We start from the raw sequence: 12,475 nt of genomic DNA on the forward strand, positions 1-12,475 counted from the left end.
ATCCAAGCTGCTGCCCAAATAAAGCCACAGGGGTGTTGTAAATGGAACCTTATCCCCATTTCAACAGAAGGTTCCAAACTGCCCTCACTTACTCCGGACCTTCAGTGTCTGCTTGCCACGCTCCAGAACACTTTCCAGTGATTAAGTGGGCTGCTCTTGGCTTCACAAATATGAGATATAATGTGACCTTTTTGTGTGTGAGCTTCTGTTTGATGTTCCGAACAATTGAAACCAAGTACTTGAAATCCAATATGTCTGCCTGTTGGGGCATCCCAGTCTGAATGATGAGGAAACAAATGAAATTACTGTATGCAAGAGCAGGACATCTCAGAAGCCATGCTGGAGGAGGTGAATCAGGAGATGAATTTTAAGTAGAGACGAACAGGCTAGAGAAGAGCATTTAGTAGTGTTATGAGATTACATTGGAGAGAGTTGTCAGTAATCTGAAAGGTTAAGAACAGGCTTGTTGAAAACCCAGTGATTAGAAATTACTCTAATCTTTTGGAATTTGAGAAAAAGAGTTTTATCTCTATCCAGTATCAAATTTGCTTTGGTGACCATAATGTAGTAAGAAGTCTAGATAATGTTTTGACCTTGGAATTTAGCAGATGAATTGTTAATAGCCCACAATTTTTCTTATCTAGCCCTGATTCTTTCCTGCAGACCCCCATGTCAAACAATCCACTCAACATCTGCACTTTAGTGCCAAACCTGAGAGAATACAAATATTCAAGTTTCTGCACCAGCTAATGAGACCAAAAAGGCTTGACCCTTCTTTTCCTCCTCTCCTGTGTTTCCTCTGAAAGCCAATTCTGTTGACCCATCACTAAAATATGCATAATGTCTGCCCCTTCCTCTACCATCTCTCCTGCTGCCACCCTAATGGAATCCAACACTAGCTTGTTCTTACAGTTATCACTGCAATAGCTTCTTAACCTATTGCTTTCCTCTTGTTTGCCTTTATTTTACTCTCCTCTTTATAGTGGGTGTGACTTACTCTCTAAAATAAAGCCTTCTGTGGCTTTCCACTTAATTTAGAGCAATGTAAAATTCCTTAAAGGAACTTCCTCAATCCAGTGCCAGCCTTCCATGCCTACATTATCCTCTACCCTTTCTCCTTGTATCTTGTGACCCATGAACTATGTCTTTTATGTTCCTTGACCACGCGAAGCTCATTCTTTCTTCAAAGCTTCTGCACATCTTTCTCCCCTGTCTGGGAGTCTCTACTCCCTAAGATCTTTACTGCCTGCCTTGTTCTCATCTTTCAGTCTCAGCTCAGATACCTGCTCCTCATGGACCATCCAGAGCATACGTATTTATATATAACACTTTATCACACCTCTTGGTCACCCAACAGCCTTATATGCATATTTCTGTCTATCAGTTGGTACCATTTGAAATGATCTTTGTTCATATGTTCATTATGTGTTTTCTATCCTTGTTTCTGAGTACAGGGACATCATTTTATTTGCAGATGTGTCCCCAAAACCCTCAGTGTTACCTGGCACCAAGTAGGGGATCATATAATTATTTGTTGTATAACTGAATGAAAGTCCTACTCAAAATAATTTGGCCCTGATAGTGTTTGTTAGAGATGATAGGCCTATCATGGCCATAAGAAAACTCAACTATTGGCCATTTTCTGGTTGAAAATTGAGTAAGACTAAAAGGTTCAAAGTCTTGACAGGAATCTATCAGGTAGAGTCCTGGGAAAGTAAGAGAGAGCCATTTCTCCTTTTGTTCTCCAGGTTTCTCTGTCAGCATTCAAGACTTTGTTAAAAGGCAAGCCTGTGAGCAGTTTATAGTGAGAGTCTGGTGGGACAGGTTGTTGTCAAGACCAAGATGTCAAAACCCCACTGGCCTGCTCATAGTTTTCCTGAGAGATATGTAAATGCAGGACAATGGTTATTGGCAGGCAAGACTCCACTCTATTACTATCCAGGTTAGTGCTCTGCATTTTAGTGTGCAGTTTTTCTAATAAGAAGTGACATTAAGCTTCCAAGGCCTTCCCACCAGCCTGTGTCTGCCTACCAGCTGGTAGGTGCTCCTCAGCACACAGGGAAGAGAACGGAGAGCACCTGTCTGTCCTGGGGGTGCTAAACCACTTGGAGATGAGAAGCAGGAAGGAACCAGAGAAAATCTGATGATGAGCTTGTTTACATTCTTTCAGTGAAAAGGAAGAGAATCAAGCCATGAGCATAATCTGATTCACTTTGGATTGGAACTATGTGAAGTACAGAAAGTGCAAAACATAGACCTTGACTTTAAGGAGGATAGAGCTGTCAATGAGGAAGATTTCTGTGCAGAGTAGGCAGCCACAAATAATACAGAATGTATAACTTAGTGCCAACACCTTGTAATTAATGGTACTTCTGTTCATTCAGGGTCGCTATCCCCATTAACTTGACATCAAGTGCTCATTTTCTCTTTCTGAGGACTGGGACATTAGAAGGAAAAGTTCCATCACGCCATTTGCCCCATCCTGCCAATGTGCCACAGTGGGCAGAGCTGAGTGGGTGATGCCACACCGGTACTAGAGTGGGCCACAGTGAGGACAGGCAGCTTTCACAACTCTCAGGGAAAATGAAGTGAAACTTGGAATCCAGAATTGCTATTTGTTATGACAATTGGCACTATGCCCTTCCCCACTCCTAATTTATGACAGTCGTATGGACATTATGGAAGTAGCAGATGTGAAAAGGACCGTTTAAACATTAACTTTCCTTCTGATACTAATCAAGTTAACTTTGGGCACAGAAACTGGCATTACTATGAATTCCTTTTACAAACTGAGTCTTTTCCCCTTGAATGTATCATATAACACGCGCATGTGAAAATGCAAGTGCATGTGCACACACCCACACACTCACATATATCCCTTTTAGGCTCTTATTCCTTGTTCTGAAGCTAAGATTTTGCTGCCCTTTTCCTTTGCTAACTTTGACTTTCTTTATAATTTGTCTATTGGAGCCCTGATTGCACTCTCAGCCTATTGCTTCCCTCTGACAACAATTTACATCAGGATCTACTGGATTTTAACAAAATGATCTTGACTCTTTTACCAGTTTTATTTATTAGATTTTTATTGCACTGTAAACTTCTCTAACAATAACAGTGACATCTCTTTGATAATCCTTGAGGCTTTTTAATAGTCTCAGGTAAGCTGGATAATTTTAAAAGCAAGATGACCTCCAAGCAGAGCACCAGAGCAGCCCTCCAGGTGTAAGGAAAGCTGTGTTCTGTTTTCAGTGCAAGTGGAAGAGGACCACTCTGTGTCTGAGCCCTCATTTTACACACAGGATGTTAAAATACAGATGATGCAATCCTTATCACAAACAATCTACAAAGGATTGAGATATGTTTAAAATCACTTCCTTCAGTTGTGGTGTTTGCGAAATCTAAAGGCCCATCCCATGAATAAGCTGAGCTCATTATATGACTTGGAAGCACTGAAAACTGCAAACACTGTGTCATACTCAGGACTGACTAAGAATTAGGGGCATTTCCAATTGAAGAAATGCATTTTCTTATTCTGGCAAGAACTGGTGCAGTCTGTTTCCTTAAAAAAAGAAAAGAAATACGATGAATGTGTATCATAGCAAAAAAAAAAAAAACTCCATCTGCATATGGGCTTACAGTATTAACTTTTTAATTAAGAAAAAGTTTAAGAAAGCTCTTTGAATAATATAAATGTAATAGATTGTTTTCCACAAATGTGTCTAGAAGAGAACTGTAAGTAAAACAAATAATGACATGTTCAGTTCTACAGTAGACATCAACAATTATGGCATTTGCTACTTTGGTAATAACAATATTTGAGATGTATCGAGTACTCTTTCTTTGCCAAATTAGCAATGCTCAGAATGGCTCTAGGTGATATAAAAAAGCCATACTTCTTTTATAAATGAGGGAGTGAGACTGAAAACGTTTAGATAGTTTGCCTAAGTTTACATAGAACTTACAAATAATAAAGATGAGGTAAATTAATGTGAAGCAGAGGTAAGTTGTTAAAATGGGCATACTTTTTGTAAATATCCAAGGAAGAGATTGGCAGGATATAATCAACACTTATAAATAAATGTCTAAATTTTAACATCAACTTTACAAAGTGAAATAAGCTTTCAGAATTTTGAATTAGAATTTCTGTGACTCACAATTTATCCTGTCATTCTTTCATTGGTTTTATTGTTCAGTGTTGCTGGGCAGGGTTGATAGTCACCATCCACCTCTATGTCCTTTGGTAAACAAGGTAGTCTTTCATTTCTTTAGTTGTGCTGTCATGGCTGTGTCCATCTCCTGAATGTCTTCAAAATATTTACCTTTATGGTCATATTGACTTTGAGAGAGGGCCAGCAGTCAAATGATGCCAGATCTGGTGAATAAGGTGGGCCAGGATATACCATAATGTGTTTACCAGCCTACCTTTCTGTTGGATGGCAGTTGACAGTGGCACTTGCTGTATTTTTGATCACACTTCATAAAGACACTCACAAAAGGGGACTTCCAGAGCTGCTTCAGAAAATAGCTAGAATAATGTGATGAGTGTCTTTGAAGCAAGGGAGAGTATCTTGAGGGGGATTAGTGGCAATGTTTCTTTTACTACAATAAATTTTTAAAAATTTAAATAGTTACCATATATTTTGATCATGCCATATATGACAGAAAGACTCAGGGATTTGGAACAAAAGGGCACGGGTGCAGATCTGGGTGCAGAAGTTGCCACTTTGACACTTATATCAGTTTATTTATATGAAAACAGAAGTAGTTATAACCCTTCATGTGATAGTATTTATAAGGATCAAAGGAGAGAATGCCCATAAAAAGTGCTTTATAAACTGCAATACAGTTACAGTGTTGCTATTTCAGTTTTTAAATAACTAGCCAAAGCACCTAGCTGGAAGGTTCTGGCTCATGGGCTTTGAATTCTGAAATTCCCTCCCCGCTTCCGTCCCTCCCTCCCTTCCTTCCTTCCTTCCTTCCTTCCTTCCTTCCTTCCTTCCTTCCTTCCTTCCTTCTTTCATGCTTTCTTCCTTTCCCTGTTTATTTGCTTACCGACTTACTTGGAATTGTTAATTCAAAGACTTGCCTCCCAGACATCCTGCTAGTGCTCCCTTCATAATACACCTTAATAAGACACCTCTCCTCCACTGTGCTGTGCTCCCTGGGAGTCCTGCATCCTCTCTTGCCTAGATTATTGAAGTCACATTCTAAGTGCTTCATTTGCATCATCTTTGCTCTAGGATAATCATTTCAACAGAGCAACCTTCAGAATCCCTGCAATATGTTGAATCATCTGACTACTCAAAACTCTCCAAAAGCTTTCGAACTTAACTCAGAGTCTCTGTATGATCTGACTCCATTGCCAGCCTGACCTCAACAACCACTTTCCCTGCGCACTCTGTCCTGGCCACAGGGCTTCTGTACTTGTTTTTCCCACGCCCTGGCTATGCTTCCTCCAGAGTCTCATGGCTCATTCTTTCATCACCTTCAAATCTCGATTTAAATGTTACCTCACTTTTCTGAGTACCCTAATAAAGATTACACCATTCTCCACCCTACACACCTCTTGCTCATTTTTCCTCTAAAGAACTGATCCAAACCACAATACTTACGGGATTTATTTTACTTACGAGATTTATTATCTGCCTTCTTCCACTAGAATATAAAGTCTGAAGTCAGAAATTTTGAATGATTTATTCAATAATGTATCCCCAATACCTAGAATCAAGTGTGGCTCATAGTAAGTCTATCCACTATGTACAGCCTCACAGGTTATATACTGCACAAAACCAGAGCACACAGTTCACATGACAATGGTGACCCCTGGAATTATGAAACATGTCAGCCTTGTAGGAGCTCAATAAACATTTGTTTAATCGAATTGAACAAAATATTTTGCCATAGTATTTTAAGTACACCTCTCAGTAATCTCCAGAAAAATCTGTAGTATTGAAGGATCACTTACAGAATATAGAGACCCACAGAACAAAGGGAGACATTTATAAAAAGCTCCTGGATTGTGGGTTTAAAACTACCCTACCTGCACCACTCTAAATACTGTTTACTAACTAAAGTATTTTGAATTCCACTGGAGGTGGGCAAATTGGCTATGTTTTGGGAGTCTGCATAATCACTATTTTCCCACAAGATAATTGAACAGTAAGTGTTATTTAAAGTAGTCTTGGAAGAGTTCCCAGTTTCACTGTAGGAAAAAAGTAGTCTATGTCTTGGGATTTTGTTTTGGTCTGAGAATGAGCACACATGACTATTCAGGTAGCTCTTTTGCATGGTTGAGATTAAATTAAATCCATTTCTTAAAAGAAGTTTTGCCATATTCCAGCAGAATTTGTGCACCAATGTATCTTTTATAACATTCTGTCCTGGTATCCCTCTTCCTGATACAATTGCTTATGTAGTTTTATGGATAAATATACCAGCCTCCATGACTTCCTGTCTGATTAATTTAAGAATGTCTCAATTACCTGGGAGTGGCCACTGGTGGCTGATGTCACAGGCTGTCCTCAAGATGGTGAGTTGGCAGGAACCAGATTCCTCTGAGGCCTCAGGAAGGAAGTGAGGACTTATCTGCTGTGGACTTTCCCAGTGAAGGAGGTGGGCCGTAGTCTGTAAAACTGTCTCTGTAATCATTATTATGTCTGAGAGGCCACTTTCTAATGTGCTTTCAGATACTTAAGGAATGAGGCATGTGTGATTAGGACACTGTATGTTGAACAATGACCAGAATGGTCTGGTTATCCACTGTTTTCTACTGTCTTGTATTAAGAGCTTAAAACACCTTAAAACTGTCAAAGCTTTATTTGCTTTTATTTGTATTCTTCCAGATAATTTTGAATGCTTTCACATACCTCTGCTGAGTGGCACACAGCAAGGCAGATGCTTGCCTCTCTGACTCACTTAGGGGGGCACTGTTCTCACAGTGGTAGTGGTGATGTCATAACACCTCTTGATCTTCGTTATCAGATCTTGAATTTGAGATGGGAGGAGTTGAAGGGGAGAGTGCTCAGGGAATGCTCAGTTGACACAAAGCAGAAAATAGCTTTGTGCACCTTCTGATGGCAGTAACAGAGAATTTGTGGTGTGGCTTTACTGCTAAAGGCTCTGAGGAACAAGAAACTTAAATTTTAGATCAGAAACACTTTTTGTCTCCCAGGATGTCTCTCTTAGGCTATAGGGAAGACCATAATGGAAGTCACTTGAATTACAGATTTTGGAAGTATTTGAACATACCCTGCCTTTACCAGCCACTGCCAAGAGTGCAGCTTAGACTCCTCCAGGGGGATGTGCTCTCATAAGGCAGGTGGCCAAGGCAGATGCCTGGGCTGCAGCCCCTCCCACACCATAAGCCACAATCCCACTCCTAATTAGTGTAGCCTTGCTCTCCATTTCTTGTTTCTGTTCAGATAGTTATCTCAGCCCTATGCTAGGTCTTCATGCAGTTTAAAGGAAAGAGAAAAGTTCAGAAGTCAAGCTTCAGAATTGAGTACAGTCAGCTCTCCCCAGTCATTTGATCATGAAGAAGTTGCTCATCCTTCTGTGTGTCAGTGATTCCATCTATAACATGGTGATAAGGTAATTTCAGACTTGTTTTGCTCATTAAATAAGAAAATGTATGGAAAGTCTTGCACCTGCTAGGAAATATAAAACTTTCTGTAATTAATAGAAATTTCCAATATGACAAGGGGCAGAATAACATTCCTATGATAGTTTTTTGCTATAAGGCACTATTCCTTCTTTTTTTTTTTTTTTTTTTTTTTTTTTTTTTGGTACCGGAGATCAAACTCAGGACTTTTCGCTTGAGAGGTAGGTGCCAGAACCACTGAGCTAAATCCCTGGCCCTATTCATTTTCCTACACAGACTCCACAGTTTTTGTTGGGGGAAAATAAAGTAAAACTGTGACATGTCATAGATATGTGGAGGCTGAAACAGAAATAGCTGACAAAATAACTTTAACTTGATTGATTTTGAGTTGGTAGACTTTTTCTCTTTTTTTTTAAACTTTTGCTTGGATTAAAAAATGCTCCTCAATTAGAACAGAATTAAGGATCTTCTACTTAACTTTTCCTCAACCAGGACAGTTCTTTTAAATCATAATATAGAATTGTTCATTCACATGTTCAACAGGTAGTTATTTAGTCCTATGGGCACATGATCCCTAGCCCTCACCTATCTTTCATCTCTGGTGGGGAATCCAGCCCCCAGATTTGGAAAAGAAAGAGGAACTTACTGGAGGAAAGAGTGTGTAACAGATGACCTAAATAATGAGTAGAACTTGCCAGACACAGAATAGCCAGTGTGAAGGTCTGGTAGCAAGAGAGAATCTGGTCTGCAGAGGAGTGAGTTCCTGCAATATTGGAGATTCAGGAAGTATTGAAGTTGCAATACAGGAGTTGACTGCAATATTGGAATTTCAGCAAAGTACAGAAAAGAGACAGGGTTGAAAAACAAAGCTGGGGGCTAGGTCATGTTTACCTCTTTGTTATGCTTTGAGGTGTGTCCGGCGCACAAAAGTCACAGGAATGCTGTGTAGTACCACTGTGTATTTTTTTTTTTTTTTTTTTTGTACCGGGGATTGAACTCGGGTCCTTGCGCTTGTGCAGCAGGCAGCAAAACCACTGAGCTAAATCCCTGGCCCATGTAGTACCACTATGAATGAAGACTAAAGACTTGTACAGGTGCAGTTTTAATATATAGTTTAATATACAGAGAATTCATGAGATTTCTGTTTTCCTCTGAGTGGTTATGAATTTGAACAGCATCAGATATGCTTGAATGTGCATTGAGATTCTGCCACTGAGTCCTTTCCTCCACTACAGTGAATATGGGCATGTCCTAACACCCAACAATCAGATTTCATTTTCAAAAATTTTAAGCTGCTTGATATTATCATAACCTTGACTCTACTATCTTAACAGCTAGATAATGTTATAGTATCAGCTCACAAAACAACAAAAATCTTTCAATTCTAAGTGTAGTCAAAGTTAACCAAATTAAAGTATTCTAAAATGTTCTACAAGAATAACTTTAAAATCAACAAGGGCAGAAGTTTATTGGTAAACTATAACCTTTTATCCTTTTGTCCATTTTGCATCTTTTGTGCATGTCAATGCCCCACAGAGGAACTAAATTATATCTTTCAGTTCATTTATCTTGTTATTTAATTTGTCATGTATTTTAAATGGTTTTTCTACATTTGGTGGAAAAGACATTTGCTTTAGTTTTCTTGTGTCTACTATAGCACATTCACATGGAGACACATGTTTAATTGATAATAAATTATACAGAAGGCCTGTGAGAGAATTTAAATTTCACAGATAATCTAATCCTTTCCAATTTTGACAAGAAGAACAATGTTGAAGCAAATATGGTTCCTTAGGAGTTAACCTGCAGTTTCTAAAGATCAGACTGTTACATGGACTTTCTGTGGTCAGACACATCAAGTGAGTGCTTCAGCAGGGAAACACACAGTCTCTAGTTGGAGAAGCTCTGCAGGAAGTGAGACTAACCAAAGGAAGGATATGAGTGCCAGCTTCATCCTGTATTTTAGATATACACACACTGTTACACATAAGAACCTCTTAATGTGTTCTGTGTTTTTGCTAAGTATCACCACAGAATGACAATAAATATAAAGCTACTTTAGTAACTCATCTGATCCCTAAATAAAATAACATATGACAATATTTAGGGTGTAGAAAGCACTCAATAAATGTTAGTTGTTGTTCCTGGGTTTTAATGTGATTTCATGCTTTAGAGCTATGCTGACAAATATGGTAGCCTCAAGCTATGTGTGGCTGATGGGCCATTGAAATGTTACTTGTCTGTATTGAGATGTGGTCTAAATATAAAATAAACACTCACTTTCTAGGTCTTAGTAGGGAAAAAAGAATCAAAATAGCACATTTATAAATTTTATGCTGACTTTATGCCTGTTTGGATATATTGAGGTTAAAATATATTATTAAATTGGATTTACCTGTTGTTTTTTTGTTTTATTTATTGATTCTAAAAAATTTAAAATTCATAGTGGTTCACATCTGTGGCTTGCCTTATATTTCTCTCAGACAGCACTTCTTTGGTGAGATCTCTCAGGGTGTGTGATAAAGTAGCCATATTATAGGTATTCATGAAGGGTCACGATCAGCTGAGAAGAAAGGAAGTAGATCAAATTATAACTGGGCAAACATGAAGTTAAATATGTGTTAAGTGATTTTTGGTCATTTTAACCTTTAAGAAACTATCCTTAATGTGTTAACTATATTTATACATACTATGTCTAATTTTCAAAAATCTGTTTCTAGGTTACTGGTTGGTTCGCCTTGGAGTGGCTTTCCAGAGAACAGAATGGGAGATGTATACAAATGCCCTGTTGACCTGTCCACTGCTACATGTGAAAAACTGAATTTGCAAAGTAAGTTCTAATTACCAGGGTGGTTTCTAGCAAATAGCAAGATCTGCTTTGTCATATACTCCACTGAAAAATAACAGTAGAAGCAGTCATTATTCTGTCTTAAAGAAATGTCAAGGGTTTTATTTATTTTGATCTTTATCTCTTAAATCATATGGGGTCCAATAGAATCCAAATTTCCTAAACAGTCTGAAGATCTGATTTAGCAGGATCCATAGGAAGTGTGGTACTTCCTGGACCAATCTACCCTAGACCATGGACAGATTACTGTCAGTGTTAGAATTATTTTGCCAATCACTTGAAGAAATCTGAGGCTATTCATATCTCTCTCCCTCCCCTTTGCAAAACAAAGCATTAGATACAGAAATATTAGCTCTAGGGTTGAGTTTGGAGGTGCCAAGAAGCACTCTGTATTTTAGATTCTATCCAAATGATTGCATTCCAGTAAAAAAAGCTCACAACTTGGAATTATTTGCTATTTAATTTCCACATCTCAGGCACTTTCTATTGTAATACAAAAAATTATTGAAGATGAGAGAATAGTTAAATGATAATACTTCCACACACTAATTTCTAGTGTAAATAAATAAGTCACTCAATTTGATCATCATCATATCAGCATTGATTAAAAAAAAATCCAAAAAACAAAAAATCCCCATAATGAGATGTCATAGAGTTCTTCTAAAAAACTGAAGCATTAAACGTTGTGAAATCAAGGAAAAGAAAAGTTTCAAAAATAGTATTAAGAATTGGCGCTGGAGATGTTGCTTTGGAACAGCACTTGCCTAGCATGCGTGAGGCCCTGAGTTTGGCTTCCAGTATAGGAAAAAAAATTAAAACAAGGGCAGAGGTGTTTCTTACATATTTCTGTATATCTGATTTCTAGCACAATTTCTGGCTCAATAAACATATTTTCAGTGAGGTGGGAGGAATATCAATGGTATCACATACTACAGAAATTGAGTAATGAGGGCTAAGTAAAGATCTTCAGCGTGTTTAAGGAAGTTGCAGGTAATTGGAGATTAGTGATCTTCAAACATTGTGAACACTCATCACATGTGTATAATGACAATATTTAGTTAAGAATTAAATTATTTAATGATTTTAATAATAAAATATATTTATTAAAAGTGAGTGTTCAAAAGTTTTAGAACTATAGTTCAGAAACTTTATAATGCACCTCTAATATATCACCCTTGACTTCTGAACTCAGCCCTAATGCACCTATTTTTATTATTGTTTAAAGTTATATACATGTACTGATATATTCTAAATCATTCACTTACCTAAAAATAAATTCAAAGATTTAAAAACATAATCAGAGAGTCTCTATTATTTTCTTCCTTCACTCTAGCAAATCATATTTTCTGTAACTTACTACCTAGGTTATAAACCCAGTAGTTCTGCAGGGGGCAAATACCTAAGCATTTAAGAAGGGGTGGGCAGTGAACAAGTACAAGGAGTGACAGTGGACCTCTGTTTTTAGAAATTGAATAATGAAGGAGAGCTGGGTAAAACAGCTCTATAGGCAGCTGGATTAAGAGAAGATCTTTCTAGTAAAAGGGAGACGATCCTATGTGTAGGAGGAGAGTGTCAGGAGGTGGTAAAAGGGGATGACTATTAGATAGGAACAGAGTTCATGGATGGAATTAACGTCACCGGTGCCTGGGAAAATGACTCTCGGAAATAATGCTCCCTTCTCTAAGTCAGAGAGGAAGCAGAGAAAAAGTAAGGTTTCTAGGAATGACCCTCGCATAATGATGAGAGGACATGAGCTTACCCTGAGAGTGCGATTGGTCTTCTCTGCTATTCGCCGAGAGTGACAAGACCTGGGTTGAGTTTGGAGGCTTTCGAAGAAGTGTGAAGCTTTCTGACAGTCAGCCCAGGAAACAAGGCAAGGGATCCAACTAAGGATAAATGAAGGTGGCAGTGATGGTTTGGCTGACATGAGAGACCATGAGTAGAAGATATTGCCGAGGAGAATTGCGATGTTCGATACCTCAAGAATGGATACAGTGACTGAAATTTTAGTTCAGTGTGAGAGATCT

General features: G+C 38.3%; 1 protein-coding gene across 2 annotated transcripts in view; it reads left to right on the plus strand.

Moving 5' to 3' along the window:
- Itga2 (integrin subunit alpha 2) overlaps positions 1 to 12,475 on the plus strand; it is a 93,364-nt gene that overhangs the window by 31,913 nt on the left and 48,976 nt on the right. The window contains exons 2-3 of one of the 2 annotated variants that reach the window (XM_021261432.2): positions 6,469 to 6,612; positions 10,321 to 10,430. In XM_021261432.2, coding sequence (XP_021117091.1) covers positions 10,364 to 10,430 — 67 coding nt within the window. In that variant the 5' untranslated portion in view covers positions 6,469 to 6,612; positions 10,321 to 10,363. The remainder of the gene's footprint in view (positions 1 to 6,468; positions 6,613 to 10,320; positions 10,431 to 12,475) is intronic. The other variant, XM_004848537.3, reaches the window with a different exon arrangement.

The sequence above is a fragment of the Heterocephalus glaber genome, unplaced genomic scaffold, assembly GCF_053883595.1.
Source record: "Heterocephalus glaber isolate CG9 unplaced genomic scaffold, H.glaber_assembly_v1.0 deba00001538, whole genome shotgun sequence".
NCBI classification, from domain to species: Eukaryota; Metazoa; Chordata; class Mammalia; order Rodentia; family Bathyergidae; genus Heterocephalus; species Heterocephalus glaber.